General features: G+C 39.2%; 2 protein-coding genes across 2 annotated transcripts; one reads left to right on the top strand and one right to left on the bottom strand.

Moving 5' to 3' along the window:
* The first annotated feature begins 3,222 nt into the window (after positions 1-3,222).
* Positions 3,223-14,941, top strand: mmp25b (matrix metallopeptidase 25b). Its single transcript, XM_087845442.1, has 11 exons — positions 3,223-3,280; positions 3,411-3,502; positions 4,657-4,789; positions 7,097-7,241; positions 8,921-9,225; positions 9,374-9,553; positions 10,855-10,939; positions 11,490-11,572; positions 11,705-11,857; positions 12,606-12,899; positions 13,776-14,941. Exons 2-11 carry the CDS (start codon positions 3,419-3,421, stop codon positions 14,039-14,041), a joined length of 1,728 nt encoding a protein of 575 aa, XP_087701568.1. The 5' UTR covers positions 3,223-3,280; positions 3,411-3,418; the 3' UTR covers positions 14,042-14,941.
* Positions 14,942-16,252: 1,311 nt separating this feature from the next.
* Positions 16,253-18,420, bottom strand: LOC102780466 (carbonic anhydrase 4-like). Its single transcript, XM_006805724.2, has 9 exons — positions 18,396-18,420; positions 18,096-18,171; positions 17,954-17,980; positions 17,695-17,865; positions 17,267-17,415; positions 17,025-17,120; positions 16,804-16,882; positions 16,545-16,708; positions 16,253-16,441 (listed from the first exon to the last, which is right to left on the bottom strand). The coding sequence occupies exons 2-9, from the start codon at positions 18,169-18,171 to the stop codon at positions 16,256-16,258; spliced, it is 948 nt and encodes a 315-aa protein (XP_006805787.1). The 5' UTR covers positions 18,396-18,420; the 3' UTR covers positions 16,253-16,255.
* Positions 18,421-18,976: the final 556 nt, after the last annotated feature.

The following is an 18,976-nucleotide window of genomic DNA, read 5'->3' as shown; positions in this document are numbered from 1 at the left end:
AGCTAAAACCCAGACATCAACATTACTGAAGCAGGAATAACAACAACAGAAAGGCAGCCAACATTCAAAGATTAGGGTTGAAAGTCCTACAATAAGCCTAGAGAACTTTTACTGGAGACTAATTAAAGAAATGAGAAGAAGGCTTTGCTAAAAGAGTTCAGGCTGTGTAGAAGAATAAAGGGGGTCATACTCCCTAGATTTGTACAAACGTTGTTTCTGGATTTTATCATGCATTTCCATGTGTGTATGTGTTGATACATTTTTGCATTTATTTCCCATTTATCTATCAAAATATAAAGAAATGATGGGTGACTCAAGACTTTTGCATGGTGCCGTAGAGTACAGTATTAGGCTATGTTTCTTGAACAAACAGGAAAACTGGAAAACATCATCTGTCCATTCCAGCAAGATTGTTTAAACTCAATTTCCCAGAGTTCACCATTCAGAATCTTTTGTTCAACAGCATGAATGGAACATATGCTGTCAACCACTACTACTAAATATTGAGCAGCTAAAAGACTGATCATTTCCCACAGGGCAGCGACATGAAGTGGGCATGATGGAAACTGGCCTGCCATTAGCAGGGCTGCATTTATGCGCTAATGGCTCCACTCACTTGGGCCCTGGAGGATGAACAGAAATTAAATACGGGAGGAGAGGAAGACGGGGGGGAGGGGGCAGGGAAAGATAACACCAGTTATGCTTTGCAGAGCGAATGGAAATGTAGACCCACAAACATAATGTGCTATGAGATGCCAGAGCACTCAAGCCAAATGCAGCATCATCCGTTCTCCAGAAATGTAGACGTAGACTGATGAGTAAAGGTAGACAGAACTTCCAGAAACTCCATGCGCAGTTTCCATGTGCTGTTAAAAAAGGCTAAAATGTCATTAAAAGTTTCAATTTAGTTTCTATCATCCTGTTTGCAAATAACTTTGTATTTGCAAAGTTTGTATATTTTTTTGTATATTTTTGTATATTTTGTCATACTCATTTTTTTTTGACATTTGTCATCCTCTGAGCTTTCTCCTAGCTGCTCTAATGTGTTTCCTTTCCTGACAAATAATAAATTTCACTTCCCTTTGGCAGTTCACTCAGCCCTCTGGACAAAGAGACTGAATAAGTGAAGTTGTGTTTTGTTAAGTGTTAAAATTACTGTACATTTCTGACATTCTACTAAATTGAAGAAACAATTGGATTATTCAAAATAGATACAATCAATACAGATGAACCATTAAACCTCCCTTGTTGCTATGGAACATGGATGCTGCAGTGCCTCTCATTTTTTAAAAGAATTTACATGTTGTCTGTAAATCAAACCCTACAAATGTGGCATCACTGCAAAAGCACAACATGTCTCTTGATAGGACATTAGGACTCATATATAGTGCATAAACTATGCTTGAGGTCTCAGACTCATATCCTACACAGAGAACAAGAATGAATTGCTGGATCTTAGAAGGATATACAATCACACAAAGTATGTTTACTACACATTAGGATGATGTTTGTGGTTGCTCTAACCCAATAATTTGATGTGACCCAGATAATAATTAAAGAAAAATTAAAGAGTGAAATGACTCCCTAAGTCTCTCCTATATTATTACCTTTACCAGAACAAAGACAGGTCAAAGCATAAGGTAAAAAATGGTGATACTGACTCGGACCTGAAAAATCTTGTCTAGTGCGAGAGCCCACAAAGCCACAGGTTCTTTCTATTTCTACTAAATTGTACATGAGTCCTCTGTCTCATTTGGTCTGTATTTTCAGGTTTGAAAATGTTTAAATTAATAAACAAATGAATAAGTAAATAAACAGGTTTGTGAACCTAAATGTAAACAGCCTGTGCTGCTTTGCTTGAATGCTTGATAAGAAGGCAACTGGACTTGTTTAGGTATGTGAAGATGTTTTGACCCACTAATCATGTGAGGCTTCACATAAGCCACAGAGTGCATAGACTAGTGTACAGTGCCTCTGACTTTTACGTAGAAAAAAACAGCAAACCATTGCAAAACACATGGAAAAACATAGGAGAGCCACGGCAACAGGACAAGACTCAGCTGTGCGTTTGTACTCTTTCAGAAATGCCAGTGGTCACATTGTGGACCAAAATGATGGAAGACAGAGATAAGTAAAGGAGGCCATGCACCTCTACTCCGCCATTGCTGAACAGATGTGGTGGCTAACAACACCAGGTACCAGCCACATGCAATGCAGGCTTGAGAGCCCTTCCAAGAGATTTCAACCCCTACTCACGCCTTAACAGCTCATGTGGTGGTGGGGTGGGGCAATGTCTTATAGTGTGTTCCAGTTCAAGTCAAAATTTCTAACTGGAATCTCAGATTTCCAACTTGGAAAATCTGACCAGCTCCACCAACCCCAACTTCACAATCCAAAATGGCAGCAGCACATGTAAATATAAGTAAAACCGTAAGCCTCTATATGTTTTTTCTGTGGGCAGGCCAATTGTGGGTATTCCTGGTGTTCATGTAAGCTGACCGATCCAGGGCCCATAGCAGATTTGTCCCTTTGGACCCTGAATTCATACCACGTAATTCTGTAGCAATCCAAAATAGGCTTTTCAACTGAAAACCACTCAACACCCCCCCCCCCTCCCCCCATTTGGGGGTTACCATATGGTTCTCTGTGGGTAATAGAAAACCCATTTAGGGACCCTAAAACTACTGTTGGCCCTGATTGGGCACACCTAACAGGGGCCCATGTGGGTTCCATCATCCCCACACAGCTCCAGAGTGCTTAAGTTTTACCACTGTTTTTGAACACTTAGCCATCTTCGACTGTGAGGCAGCTCCAAATAGGGCTTCATGAGACGTTTGATGTTCCAACTGGAACTCTGAAACTTCTAACTTCCAACTTCAAATTGAACACGTCAAATTAAACTTCTAATATATACTGCGACTGATTTATACTTATGACTCGTTAAATAGCCATAAGCAGATCATTGTCCAGGCTCTATTCCTGGATATACTGCAGCTGGTTTTTAGTTTAAAAAAGAACTATTGCTAGTGATGTAAAAAAAACAAAGCAACAAAAAATAAGGAATATTTCCAGTGATCCAAAAACACGTATTTGTAGTATTGCATGAATCTCTCTACCTTGCCAGAGAAAATCAAATCCTGTTTTTCCTTGCTAATGCAACTTCACTATTAAAAGCCCTCAAGTTTCATTTCCGAGGTAACTGGAACGCCTCAACAGTTCCCCGATCGATCCACCAAGCCTAGTCCCAAGAGAGACTGAAGCAGCTGAAGAAGAACAAGCGGTGAGCATCGTCTCTGTTCCCCTGAATATGTGCTGATTTAGAGAAAGCTGCGGAATTATAAACAAGAATCCTCCAAATATTAAACATCCTGTTAATGATGTGGAGCACTTTTCCTCCTCTTTTCTTGCAGTGACTGGGATGGAGTTTTGCCTTCTGCTGTTAATGATATGGACCTTTACGGGAAGCACATCAGCAGAGCCTGACCAATACAGCAGAGCCGTGGTGAGTACAAAATATTCACGACACACAAGAAATCCTCTATGAGTTGTAAACGTTTATCGGCAGCTGTGTGGATTCCTTTGGTGTATCTGAAAGTGGGGAGGAAAATGTAGGGTTACTTTTGCATCAGTTTTTTTGTATCCTTTTGAATCCTACATATCATATACATATAATTTTAATCTGACATTTAATGTGTATTTTATCGGAAATTGTATTTCCACGTGTTTTTCATTTCAGATGGTAAAATTAACTACCCACGGCAAGGGGTGTGTGTTTTGGCGGCGGGGGGTATAGAAGTATTTAATATGAGACTTATGAGGTTATGGGGTTTATAAGAATATATCAAACATATGAAACGCTTTGGGGACTTTCTTTTGACCATTCTGAGAGATTAATCCTTCATCAGAAAAACCACTAGTTGTATAAATAGAATAGACATTACGTTACACACTTCACATGAAATGCGACGTGCATTAAGCCCGATAAACTTCCCACTTCCAGTTCCTCAAATATGAATTAATATTGCCATATTTCGTGGTATGTGTATATCGTGTGTGGCTTGGTTATGAGAAAGACAAATTTTTACTTCTTTGATTGAAAAAAGAGCCTAAATCCCGGATGACATTGCTGCAAATCTCACTGGGGGTAAATTATATATGTGTGTGTGTGTGTGTGTGTGTGTAAGGGAGTTTGAAGGCAGAGATCAAAGAGGACGGTTGATGGAATAAGCCACCACCTTTTTCCTGTCAAAGTGCAGCTTGCAGGGTGGAGGACATGTAACAGTGCCGCAGGTTTCAAAATCACGTTCAAGAAAGAGATTACATTGTTTCAGTGTATGTGTGTAAAGTGTGTATTTTGTGTGCTTGTGTGTGTTTTGTGGTACACACTGCTCTACAGCATTTATGCTATCAATCAACTTGCTTAACATGGAGAGGATCATGAAATGTTAATGAAAAAAAGGACTGCGCTTGTTCAGATTGATCTGTTGTCATAAGTGGAGCAGCATACAGTGCGTATCAAATACTCAAAGTATGACATCAAAGTAGACGCTTGCTAGATATGACTGACTCACTGTGGTGAGGATGCATTTACATTTTCTGGCCTCATTAGTAATCAAGTTTGGGAAATCAACCAATTTCTTCTTGTTTTGTGTCCAGGACTGGCTCGGTAGGTATGGGTACCTTCCTCGTCCTGACCCACATACAAGTCAGCTGCTGACGAAAGAAGGGATTGAAGAAGCTGTTCGTACCATGCAGAGATTCGGAGGGCTCCGGGAAACTGGGAAGCTTGGTAAGTTATTCTTAACTCACATCTGTTAGGAGAATGTATCACTGTATTTATACACAATTCTTTGTGCAAAGCTCTCGAGTTACCCCTCATTTCTTTGCAATTTGCTTCTAAGGAGTCAGAGTGTTTTATAACTTTTTTAATCAATTAGTTTTTTAAGTGGTCTTGAGCAATAGTTCGTTTAATTAGTTAGTTTGTTTAATTCATGCTCAGTTGTTGCCATATAAGACATAGAGGTCCAGGTGTAAGTGAGATAGATGGTAAATTCATGTGGATTACAAAATACCTGAATTTACCATGTCAATTTTTAACTGATATTAAAAACTTTTCCTGGGAAAAAGCTGCCAGGAGTCCTTCATCCAACCACCTGTTCATAAAGCAGTTCATAAATGTTAAGGAAAGCAAACATTGTAGCTGCTCCCATCCATCAAGCAGAAAAAAAGGCACCAAATCCAACAAATTAATCAGTTTGAACCCTTTTTGTACACTTTATTACCTGCAGGTCACTGCAAAAACACATTGTCGTTGACATTCACAGGCATTAGGTAGTTTTTTGCACCAAGTTTATTCCCAAAAAGCTATTAGCTGAAAGCTTGACATATCAAGAAATAACAACTGCAAATGACAAGAAAACTTCCTTAAAAAAAGAGTTCGGGCTGTGTTGATGACATTGTATTTCCATATACACTACCAGTCAAAACTTTGGACGGTTCGATCCCCGGGCTCTCTGTCCTGGTCGTTGTGTCCTTGGGCAAGACACTTTACCCTACCGCCTACTGGTGTTGGCCAGAGGGGCCAATGGCGCGATATGGCAGCCTCGCTTCTGTCAGTCTGCCCCAGGGCAGCTGTGGCTACAACTGTAGCTTGCCTCCACCAGTGTGTGAATGTGAGACTGAATGAATAGTGGCATTGTAAAGCGCTTTGGGTACCTTGAAAAGCGCTATATAAATCCAATCCATTATTAATGGATTGTCTTTATTTTTACTACTTTCTACATTGTAGATACATACTGAAGACATCAAATATACAACGCAAGATATGTGGAACTATGTAGCAAGGAAAAAATTGATAAAGTATGTCTCATGTTTTAGATTCCAGAAAGTAGCCACACTTTGCTTTGTTGACAGCGTTGCAAACCCTTGGCCTTCCCTCAGTGAGCTTCATGATGTAGTCACCTGAAATGGTTTTCACTTCACAGGTGTGACTTGTCATATGTGGAAATTCTTGCCTTCTTAATGGGGTTGGGGCCATCAGTTGTGTTGTGCAGAAGTCAGGTTGGTACACAGCTAACAGCCCTATTTTTTACAACTGTTAATTCATATTATGGCAAGAACCAATCAGCTAAGTAAAGAGAAACGACAGTCCATCATTACTTTAAGAACTGAGGGTCAGTCAGTCTGGAAAATTTCTAAGACTGTGAACGTGTTCCCAGGGGCAAAAACCATCGAGCACTACGATGAAATTGGCTCACAGCACCTCAGATTAGAGCCCAGATAAATGCCACACAGAGTTCCAGTAGCAGACACATCTCTACATCAACTGCTCAGAGGAGACTGTGTGAATCACGCCTTTATGGCCAAATAGCTGCTGAGAAACCCCGAGTAAGGAAAGCAACAAGATATGTTCAGGCAAGAAATACAAGGTTTAGAGATTAGACCAGTAGAAAAAAACACACCTCCAGCTGTTTAAGGGCTATTTGGCCAAGAAGGAGAGTGATGGAGTGCTGCGCCAGATGGCCTGTCCTCCACAGTCACCTGACCTAAACTCAGTTGCGATTGTTTGGGATGAGTTTGACCACAGATGGCAAAAGAGCCAACAAGTACTCAGCATCTCTGGGAACTCCTTCAAGAGTGTTGGAAATCCATTTCAGCTGACAACCTCATGAAGCTCATCAAGAGAATAGCAAGAGTGTGCAAAGCAGTAATTAAATCAAAGGGTGGCTATTTTGAAGAATCTAAACTATAAAGCATGTTTTTAATTATTTCACATTTTTTGGTTTACTACATAATTCCAAATGTGTTAATTCATAGTTTTGATGCCTTCAGTGAGAATATACAATGTAAATAGTCATCAATATAAAGAAAAAACATTAAACAAGAAGTTTCCAAACTTTTTATTGGTAGTGTATATTTGCACATTTCAGCAATTTCCTTCTTCCCATTTTCACAGGAAAAATGCAATTAGTGATGGCTCAAGACTTTTGCACAACGCTGTACATTTTGTTTCAGACAGGGGTCACATGAGGCCTTGCAGTTCTTGCAACACCTTCTTTCATTTCAACACATGATATTTAATCATCTTCTCTTCCAGACCAGGAAACGCTCAAACTAATGTCTAAACCACGATGCTCTCTTCCTGATATTGTCGGAAGAGATGACATACTGAGGAGGCGAAGGAGGAGGAAAAGATATGCACTATCAGGCCTAAAGTGGGATAAGACAGATCTCACATGGAGGTTGGTTTTGTGTGATGATACATTGTGGTTTTATCATATGTGTATGAATCATGGGAATATCCCAGGAATACTTGACATGTTTTTTACCCCATAAGTTGTCATGGCCAACAAGCTAGTCATGTTACATCAAATATAGGAAGTAAGTCAAGATTAAAGAGGCATTTTATTGAGGAAGCTATCTGATAGCGTGTGGTGCTAACAGAATGATGTGGGAGTGGATGTGGCTCAAGTGGTAGAGCAAGTCTTCCCCCAAGCGTCAAAGTGCTCAGTTTGAGTATATATAAGTAAAACTATATAGCACCTTTCTATTATAGAAAATTTACCCACATGCTGAAAAAGAGGAGAACCTGTTACCATTTGAAGATTAAAGGTTGAAGTAAGTGCTAGCATGTAGGATTTAAAACTTCTAAAGCTTTCCACTATGATAACTTGTGTTCTTGTGTTGTTGGCACAAATATGAGAACAACAAGCCTATATTACAGCCTATAAATGCAGTGTTGCTTGGTTTCTCAATTATACAGGAGAAAATAGAAGATTAGGGCCACCAGAAAAAAAAGAGCACATCTTTTTTTCTTCTTTTCCAGAATTCTGAGAAAAGAGTGGCCCTAATCCTCTTCTGTACAATCAGATCCACCTATGACTTGAAATGTCGTATCTTATTAAGTCTACCGCAGCCAAATTTGAGGACTTTGCAAACCAGCGTGTGGCATCAAGGTGACACCTTGGAATTTGATGTTTAAATATTTTTTTGTTAAATTTGACCTGTAACTTGTAATGAAGGAGAAAAAAATTGAGAAAAAGGGAAGGCTCCACTTTTAGATAACATAAGCCTTCTGCAAGGCTGAATTTTAATGACATTTTATTGTGCTGTATGTATACAGCTGTGTATGTATAGGGCTGTGGATTTGGGGCCAATCGGTCCAGGGTCCATAATGCCGTTGGTGGAGGTGGCTGAATGGACCGAGGAGTGAGACAACGAGATCTTTGAGTAGTGGCATTTTTTGAAAACATTTATTAAACGTGTAGTTTTAATCATATTATTACACATACTGCAAATGTGCGCATAAAACAGTTGGCATTCTGTTTTTGAGGGTTACAAGCTTCATCTGGCAAGACTGTCTAGATGACATATTGTGAAAGGTGACACAGTGCAGAAAGGTCAAAGCAAGCACGCTTACAGACACAGACATCCCGTAGATTTATTTTTAGGGTAGAGGTGAGACTTGCTTGTAACTGCACTTTGTACCTGCATAAACAACAGTTTTTGCAGAATGTGTGCCTGATGTTCCAGAGATAAGCGAGAAGAAGAACATCCACAGGAACATCTGGCTCGGAGACGGTGAAAATGTCTCTTTAAGTGTGTTAAAGGTGACTGTCATTAACTGTAATTTATGCATGACATGTATCTGCCTGACGCAAGAGGGGGCGTGAACCCTGACGTATAAAAACCATTTGAAGTGTGCTTTCTAGCGGAGATTTATGCTGAGAATTGTGATGGTGTATTTCTTTCCACGCGTGTGTTTAATAAAATCATTGTTTTGACACATCTGGACCAGTGGTTGTTTGCCTCACACCTCAATCAAAAGAATTCGGGACAGTATTAAAACATCATGTGTGATTAAAAAAAAGAGGAATGTGAAAAATACACAAGTCACAGCATTTAAGTTTTCTGTCTCCAGTATCCACAGCTACCCAAATCCCTCCACCTCCCCCGGCTTGGCTAACAATGACGTGGAAAAGCTCCTGACTCATGCCTTCAAAGCCTGGAGTGACGTGGCCCCTTTGAATTTCCGTCAGCTGAGGAGAGACAACAATGGGGCCACAGCTAAAGGGGACATCAGAGTGTCTTTTGACCACATGTTTCACGACGATGGGTACCCTTTTGATGGGCAAGGTGGCACTCTGGCTCATGCCTTTTTCCCAGGAACACTTGAGATATCTGGTGATACACACTTTGATGACGATGAGATCTGGAGCTACGCAGGTATATGAAAGAATATATAAAATTTAAAAGGATATGAAGAACACAAAAAACCTCATCATTCACTTACCCAGAATGTCCACTATCTAATTTTAAGTGGGTTTTTTGCTTTCTTGTGAAACGGTAACACTTTTCCTTCACACTTCCACAGGTGATAGCAGAAGTACAGACTTGTTCACAGTTGCAGTGCATGAGTTTGGCCATGCACTGGGCCTTTCTCATTCCTCCTCTGATCCATCCATCATGAGGCCGTACTATCAGGGTCCCGTGGAAGACATTGCCCACTTTAAACTGGCCATGGATGACAGGCTCGCCATCCAGCAGCTTTACGGTCAGTCTGACTAGTCGTACACTCACCAAATCAGCATCTGGCACTTGATGATGTAAAAATAGTTCAGAGGTGGTGGAGTATTACACTCATATTGCCATATCATACCACTATTGTAGCAATAAATCTTTCTTCATATCCGTTTGCCCTTTCAAACTGATTGTGAATTTGTGAATTATATTACTTGATTTTTTTTATGTAAGTTATATCAACCATCCATTTAACCACAAGAGTTCAGCAATATAGCCTCAAAAATGTATCACATATTCCATGATATTTCAACATAGTTTGTGATAACAATATTAATGATAATATTGAAAAAAATAATAAATATTTTTATATTGATGCTTACATTCAGCAACCTACATTATGTAGGTTAATGAACATCATCTTCAATCCCTCTTTTTTAATGAGCAACAGTCAGTGATTAACTACTAGCTAGCGCAGCTAGCCAGTGCTCTGAGCAGCACACCATGTAGTCATTTAAGGTCATTGTTTCCACTTTCAGCGGAAACAGTTTTCTTGCATATTTTGCAGGGTTCTCGCTCTCCCTTAAAGGCACGGCATGTCAATATCGGTCATGGCTGATGGCTTCCCTCACTGAGCCTTGTTCCTGTTAAAAAAGAGTTTTCCCTTCCTACTGTTGCCAAGTGCTTTCTCATCGGCGGTCATCTGATTGTTGGGGTTTTCTCTCTATTGTTATAGCCTTCTTGCCTTACAGTAAAGCACCTTGAGATGAGTGCTTTATGGTTTGGTGCTAAATAAATAAAACTGAAATGAACTAAATATGATATTTTTTATATCACATAAAAAATGATACTGGGCTTATCACAGATGATATATGGCACAGCCCTAATGATCACTCTTGATTTGGGCAAGTGTACATGGAGTACATGTGGTCCTGCAAATATGAGCTGTCTCTGCTATTTGTTTCTAGTTTATAAAAATTGCACTTTACACTTAGGTTTTATAAAACTCTTACACAGTTGTTCTCAGATATTCATTACTGATATATTTCTGTTATAACTTAATATGCTATAAAACGTAAAACGTCTACAAAAGATAAAAATAATACAGTAATACAATAACACTGTTTTAATCTGGTTTTGTGTGCAATACTGCATTCATGCAGTGATGTAACTGAATATCTTCCTCATGTCTTAAAAAAGAAAAAGCCTTGCATCCTGTGTGACAAACACCTCTGCACACTGAGAAGAATGTGGGTTGCCTGCTGAGTTTTTCTTATACTGTCGTCAGCTTTCGTTTCCTTTTCCACAGTGTCTTCTGTCACTCTTCTGTTGCAGGTGTGAAAGATGCTGACCGACCAGGTGGTGATGATCCCCACTTCCCACGCCTGCCCAGTCCACCTCCACCGAGGCCAACACAGCAGTGAGCTGAACCATGGGAGGGATTGGGGGTGGGGGTGGGGGGATTATCTGGATTGCACTTTAATCCAGATAATCATCAAATAATATTTGACTTTACAAACTATGAATATACTATTAATACATTCAGACAAAGTCACGTAAAAAAAAAAGAAGAATAACTAATTAGGGAAGGCTGTGGCTGTGGCCCCTATCAGTCAAAAGGCTGATAGTTTGATACCCTGCTGCTGCAGTTTGCATGTCAACGTAAAGGGAAAGATACTAAAACCTCACGGCTCCATTGGTGTCTGAGCGTGTGTTGACAAATGTTAGACATTGTACTTAAGTATCGAAAAAACGTACTTGTATGTATGTGTTTTGTTTCTGGATGAATGAGGCTTGGGGTAAAAATCTCTGTGAATATAATCGTAAGGTAGTAGTCTATTTAATTTAAGTGATAGCTTAAAGACTCTCACTGTGGCATTCTTGGCCCCACTGCGCCCTCTAGTGTATTTATCAAACAAATGCAGTAAAAGCAGAGTTTAACTTGATTTTGATTAAATTTTCTCTCCTAGTTCTGATCCATCATTCCAAGAGCGGTGTCAGGGAGGCTTTGATGCTATAGGAAACATTAGGGGAGAGGTCTTCTTCTTTAAAGGTATGAAAAAGTGGATCTGTGCTGCACAGAATAAAAAATACAATTCAATTAATTTTCCACATTCGTCAAAAAAAAAAAAAAAAAAAAAATTATTTATCTGTGTTGTTTCTTTTGTGTCTTCTCTTCAAAAAGGTGCACAGTTCTGGAGAACCCAGCGAGATGGCTCTTTGGTGTCCTTAAATCCGGCTCAGATCAAAAACTTCTGGATGGGCCTTCCAGAAGGAATAAACAAGATCGATGCTGTGTATGAGAGAAAGAGCGACAGCCGCATCGTCTTCTTCATCGGTGAGAAGCTAAATCTTGTGGTTATGTATGGCCTCAGGTGATCTAATTTTGGCCGTTTCGAGACGGGGCAGAAGTGGGTGACTTCTCACGTCGGTTATATTTTAAACATGGTGGTTTTTTTGAGTGGGGGGTGAAATGTTAAATCATATATAAATATTTTCATATACGTCATTTAGGTCAAGAAGTGTTTAGACAGTGATGCATTTTTTATTATTTTGGCTCAACACGCTGCCACAATAGATGTGAAAATGAAACAATTGAGATGCAACTGGAGTGCAGATTGTAAGTTTTATTTAAGAGGCAGAACAAAAAAGGGTGTTAAAACAATGAGGATTTATTTTTAATATGTACAAATTAATATAATGATAAATAAAATACTTAATTTTAAACTTTTAAAGTCAGCCAATATGGTCCAGTTTGTCCTGGTGTTTTCTTTCTGTTCCAGGCTTTTAATGCTGCTGTTTTTGTATTTGGTCTTTCCTGCCTTCAGTTTTGTCCTCGCTAAGTGAAATGCAGCTGAAGACAATCTCCTGAACAGATCTGCCCCAGACAAATATTTTCACTTCTTTACATTCAAACCCCCTGCTGTATCTTTTGGGTCATTGCCTGTATCACTGGGTCTGTATTATCGGTACTTTCCAGTTTGGTCTGCTGCTGATAAACCGAAGAATTCACCAGGATATGGTTCCGACTCACATTAAGTGATTTTCTGTTGAAATATTCTATGTTTTGCTTTCGCCATGTCCAGGATCTCAGTACTGGGTCTTCAAGGACACAGTGGCTATGGCCGGTTACCCTCGGCCTCTCTCTGACTGGGGCATGAAGAAGAAGTCGGGTGAGACAGTGAACAGGGTGGACGCTGCTTTCATCTGGGCTCATAATGGCAAAACATACCTGTTCAGCGGAGGGGAGTTTTGGAGGTTTAACGAAAACATTGAGAATGGACAGAGGACCATCCAACCAGAGCAAGGATATCCACGGGAAAACACCCTATGGGAAGGAATGCCTGCCCATATCGATGGCATCATTAGCTGGCGAGAAGGTAACATTGTGTTAAAATGGAGACATATGTGATGATCTTCTATTACAAACTTGAGATCAGAGTTGCGCAATTCATTTCCCCAAGGGGCCACATGAGAAACTGGGCACCAATAAGGATTAAGCTTATTGGTACAGTTTCTCACTTTGCCCTTTGGAAAAAATGAATTGTCCACCTTTGCTCTAGACAAATACACAACAATGATAGAGAAGTTATTTTGGGAGATAGCTTTTGTCAGCTGTCACACCCAAGACGCTCAAGAGAATGACGCACAGAAAGGAGTGGAAGAGCGCTGATTAAGATAAGAAGTTCTAAATAACATCTTACACTGAGATGCAACATGATTCAAGTAGATAAATGAATAAAGGAAAGATTCCTGCACAAGAAAATGCCATGTCATATCCTATTTCATTACTTCATGTGAAAAGTAGTAGTAACACATCAAAGCATACTTTATATTAGAATGACAATCCAAATATGACTAATTTAACAGGTGGGTGATTTGTTGAAAATTAGTGGATGCCTCCCAGCTGACCCAGAAAGGGCTATTTTTTAATTTTTGTATTTATTAAGTACAGTAATTTTAGTATTTTTAATAAAGCTGTTGAAAACTTTGGCTTCAGGGTAAGAGAGCTTTTGAAATGACAGGATTTAGAAGTACATTTTCTGAGCCCTCATAACATCATTAAGTGCAGGAGCTAACCACATAACTACTTTGTAGTTACAAAAACTACACTGTGCTGCTGTCTTCCACTCCTTTTAATCAGCATCCAGTTTGTATGGGTTGGTTTATTCATAATTTGATGAAACAAAATAACAGCTGCATTGCTTTTCGTGTTCTTTTTTTCTTTTTTCTTTTCTTCTTTTTTTGTTGTTAAGGAAATACCTATTTCTTCAAGGATAATTCCTACTGGATGCTCACAAATGGAGGCCTGAACCAAGATGATGTCACACCAAAATCCATCGGTGTTGACTGGCTTAGATGTCCAGCTCCTCCTTCAACTTCCACTCCAACAAATCCTCGATTCCCCAAAAAATGCACCTGCCTCTTCTTGGGATCGCATTCATCACTGAGAAGCAGCTCTCTCCTCTTGATTTTTATTTTGCTGCTAACCAATGAGATCATAAGAAACATGAGTTTGTAATTTTCTTAAGTCAATGTTTACTTCTCCCTTTTTTCCACTGGCGGGTTATTAATAGAATGACTTTATGTCATCTTACTCGCATAAAGTTACACAATAGTTTCAAAATGAGTCCCAGTGGCAAGAAAAGCCTCTCTTAAACCCCCTGGGTTTCTATAAATACAGTTTCTCATCTGAAACATATTGCGACATTTTTGTATTGAATTACAATTAGCTTTACAGAAGAAAGAAATGTCATTTAACACCACAAGCAAGCACACAGGCTACTTCTTCATAACAAGGTCTTATGTAACCGCCTTGTGCTTGGGGTGATAAAAAGTTAAATCAAACATACTTAACAGCAAAAGTCATTTTCATCTTTAAATATATCTATTTATAATTAGATTTTGGTGCTTTTGCTAAAATATCAAAATATATAGTGCACAAGTAGATCTGGATTATGGTAAATTGAAGATTTTGTTTTTTATATTTTTGTAGTTTTTACAAATGTACAATGTTTTGGTTGTTTTACATTGATATTAATAGCTGTCATTGTAGAATATTCTTAAGGCTGGGCTGTGTTAAGCTGAGATGCTTAACTTTGCAGATGAAACATACCAAATCCTTCATTGGTTTTCACAGCTCAAGTCAGATAGACTTACTGTAAAGCGACAATATACATTTTGTAAAATCTCTGTGAAAGAAATCTTAAACAAAACCATTTATAAGTTATCAGAAACTATTAAAATGTCCTAATGTTGAATTTTATACTTTTGGTTTTGGTTTGTAGCTTTGTCTTTTGCTTTTAACACATATTTCTTTGGCGTCACTGCCCTTGCCGCAAGTGTGAAGGCATGTTACCTCATGTTGTCTTATCTGGCTCAGATTCAAGATGATTCATTTTCAATGATTAAATACTTGTCATTCTCCAGTGACAGTTCTGTTTGTGTGTTCAGTTACAGATTGATGATAGCATTATTAGGAACACCTCTCCCTGTTTGCAGGAACCTACTTATCTCAAGGACATCAAATACCACCATTACAAAAAGAAGAGCAGAGTGATAAGAATGCTTGTCTTGTGGCCTGAAAAATATGTTATAAAAATATGTTTCACTTAGTTAAAATCAAATTAACTGCAACCCCAACCTTTCACTGATAATACGGCTAGTTAACCATTACACAAACTAGGGATCTTTGTTCTAAAATACATTGTTGAAGCACATTTTGTAAACTAGAATAGACAGCTCTCAAAAGCTCAGACAGCTTGACCTAGTTAGGTGTAACAAATGCACCTATGAAGCACTCCAGCCAGCTATGTATCATTTCAAAATTTCCAGAAACTTCCAAGAATTTATAAAAAGAGAGTAAAGCGGCACAAACATTCACAAAAATTTTTTAAATGCCATTTAAGAAGATCAGGAAAGTCAGTTTTCTTCATGTTGAAGCAATACAGTACAGTGTTAAGGACATAAGCAATGTGCATCACTGGTAAATAATTTTTTTCATCTGAGAAAGTAACACACAAAACCTTCAAAACACAAACTTCATAAATGAATCAGCATGTTTTCTTTTTCCATTTTGTGGTTTTAGCACAGTGCACGGTGCACCTCAAATGCAGCAGTAGCTGCACTAATGGAGGCAAGAAAGGTTAAAATAGTTTAAAATAAATACAAATAACAAAGAGACAAAATTACCATATCCTTCAATCATCAGCTGGTAAACTAAACTAGTTGCATGTGCCAACATCAAGGCATATCATAACGTGTCACCAGATAGCAACACATTCTTATAATGCTGGATTTCATAACCACCAGAACTACACTGTAGACAGTGCAGGTCCAGCCCTTTCTCACCCACGCCTAGCTCTGGCAGCTCAACAGAGATGTGGAACATGCCTTAATTGTTCACACCATGTTGGCCACGCAAAATGAAAACTTGTGCATGTCATTGCATAAAGTAAACTTTGCATGCACGAGGTGCGTGCATGCATTCAGACTCAAATCTGACAACAGGTAAGTGCTTTGTCACAGGTAGCCATAATCAAGAGATATTGTTGAGAGATAACATGGGTGCAGAGGTAGCCTTCACCTTAAAAAATTGTTCTTCACACTTTTCGTGATTATGTCAAACACAGAGAGCTACACTAAAAATCAGCAAAGGTCAGTTTTAGTTAAATGGGGGAAAGAACGAATGTCCTGAAGTGAGGCAACGGGTTGACGATGACGTTCTCTTTCTATTTTAGCTCCAAATCCAGCCCAGTGCAAGACTGAGAAGTAGCGGGCCAAGGGAGAAGCAGGTTGAGGAGGCAGAGGCCCTGACCCTCTGAGTTGACACTGGCTGTGCAGGCTGCAGGCTTCTGTAGACGTTTGTCATGAGTTGTGACCTGCTGTCGTTGAAGTGCAGTGTGGTGCTGAAGAGGTCAATCTGGTGATGATATTCCAATTAGCTTCATGAACCACTTATAGACCATCTGTGCTCGCAGCAATGATAATTAAGAGACAGAAGAAAGAAATGAAATAACACCTACCAGATCTTTGCTGACTTTAATCGGTTCCTTAAAAACGGTCCAGACCACCGCCTCATTACAAGTGGGGGTCGTCAAAGATCCAAGGTAGCGGTAATACTGAGTGCGATTCACACCGACGAGCAGGTCGTTCAGGGAAAACCCGGCTGCAATTGAAACTTTCTGGCCTGAGGACAGAAACAAGACCTACATGAAGGAACTATGGGTGACACAATTTAGAGTCAGAAAGAGGAGAGGAGGTTTTCCACACAAAAAATGTCACCTTTTTGTGTGATGTTGGCCAAGTAAGAGGTCAAATTGCGCCAGCTATCCGGCTGGCCAGTTGAGTTGCCTGACATTACCTGGAAAAAAAGTATATATATATATATATATATTGATTTCATTGTTTTTCACAGCTCAGAACAAGGGACAACACCTCACCAAAATGCAGTGAGGTTGCAATACTGAATAACATTACATTATCTCGTGCGCTGCTTCTCTTACCTCGATGAAAAAACCAAGCGCTGCAAGTCCAGTGGGATCTTTGACGGCTAGACTTGTATTCCCATTGTAGGATGACTTGCTGTTCACAATATGAAGCTGGGAAAATACATAAATTCATAAAGATCATACAGATGTTTGCTTGCTTATTTTATTTTATTTACAATTTTAATATGAATTTATCGAAGAAACACAGCAGCATCACCCAAAATAACATGATTTTTTTTTTTTAAATAAATCTGTACCTCCATAGGATAGCGCTTTCCATCCACTGTATGCTCTGAGCCGGGCACAGAGGAGCCGTTGCCCCAGTGCAAGTGGAACTGCAGGCTGTCGTATTGCTCGGACAGGTCCCCTCCTGAAATCTTAACTCCGCTCTTAAGGGTCACTTTGACTAGAAGAAGGTGGAAAAACAAAAACAGAATGAGGTTACATCTAACCGGTGAGGAGTAAGAAGGAATGTTCAGGTGCAAAGGGGGTGCGTTTAATTGTAGAAAAGAGAAGGGCGCTAAAAATTCCAGTAAGACAAGTTATCTTTATTATTATGATGATGATGATTATTATTTTTGTTAAACTAGGTCGAAATATATGTTTTGAAACAAGAAGATAAAAAAAAAACACCAACCCACAACAACACACTTTTGTAAGCACTAAGCCATAAACCCGGGCTTACCTGTGTCGCCAGTATTTTCTATGGATGTCATTGCCGAGGTGTCATCATACTTTACAAAAGTGAATTCAGTAAGATTGGCGTTTGGTGTAGCAGATGCTGAGACGATGTTAATGGGTGACTGTCGGGTGCCGTTGCAATATTTCGGGGAAATTGTTGACCAGGTTGTGTCATCTATGAGCAGAAAGAACACGTAAAGTCACCGAGGAGGGGTCACTCAGTGGGCAACATATAATAGATAATGGAGATATTGGGTACTTACTGCAGGATGGAAGGTGATAACACCAGGCTGGATGAAAAAAGGGGTGAAAAAACAGGACATTCAGATTCCCATAAGTACAAATTCAGTGTAACAGTGAATTCAAAATATTTCATGAAAAAAAAGGCCTTTAGACAATACACACCTATTGATTCGGATGCGCAGTGAGCGGCGGGTACGAGGACGCACACAGCAAGGGCAGCGACTACAAACCACTTCATCTGAAACGAGCATAAAAGCCACATTGTTTATAATCGCATATATATATATCATTAAATTAAAATCATCAAAAAGAAAATGTAGCTCTTGCAAACTTTGAACGTTAAATTGCTAAAATTTAAAATGCTACAGTCTGCTGTTAGAGAAAAGAATGCAATACATGCACTTTTCAGACTGCAGCCTAATTCTTCATTCTGTCCTGCTCACCTAAGCTGCAGTGTCTTACCTTTGATGCACCTGTGCGTCCTTTCAGCCTGTTGTCAGATGCAGCTCACCTCACCCTCCCTCTTTTTATTCCCTCAGTGCATCCTGCTGCTGGCCGGACACCGCCTCCATGTGACATGTGAGTTGGTCGTTATCCAAAATTTTCAGGAAGTACGATGGAGTATTAGGGCCACATCAAGAAAAAAAATATAGTGTCGATCATTTTGAGAATAAAGTCGATATTTCGAGATTAATAATTCAATTTTGCAGAAAAAAAGGTCGAAAAATTCATTCAAATTCATGATTAATAAGAGGAAGTAAAGAGACTGATTGCTAACACAACATATCAGTGTTTCCCTCGGTAGGATCTTTCCTGGAAACCCAGTAGCCAATTCCAGACAGTATGCATTTTAACATTCATGAGTATTTACGCTTGCCTATTTTGGTCAGCAAGAAAAAAAAATTTCTTGTGGGTTTTTTTTTTGAAAGGTGTGAATGCAGCTTTGAATTTTGGGACTCGATCTATCAATAGTGTATTTCGTTTTCGATGGCCGCATTTTAATTTTAATTAAATGACATACATTGCAACTAACAAGAATGCTA

This window comes from Neolamprologus brichardi, chromosome 8 (genome assembly GCF_056152115.1).
Source record: "Neolamprologus brichardi isolate AB-2024 chromosome 8, ASM5615211v1, whole genome shotgun sequence".
NCBI lineage: Eukaryota > Metazoa > Chordata > Actinopteri > Cichliformes > Cichlidae > Neolamprologus > Neolamprologus brichardi.
This window is presented reverse-complemented; position numbering and strand designations above follow the sequence as displayed.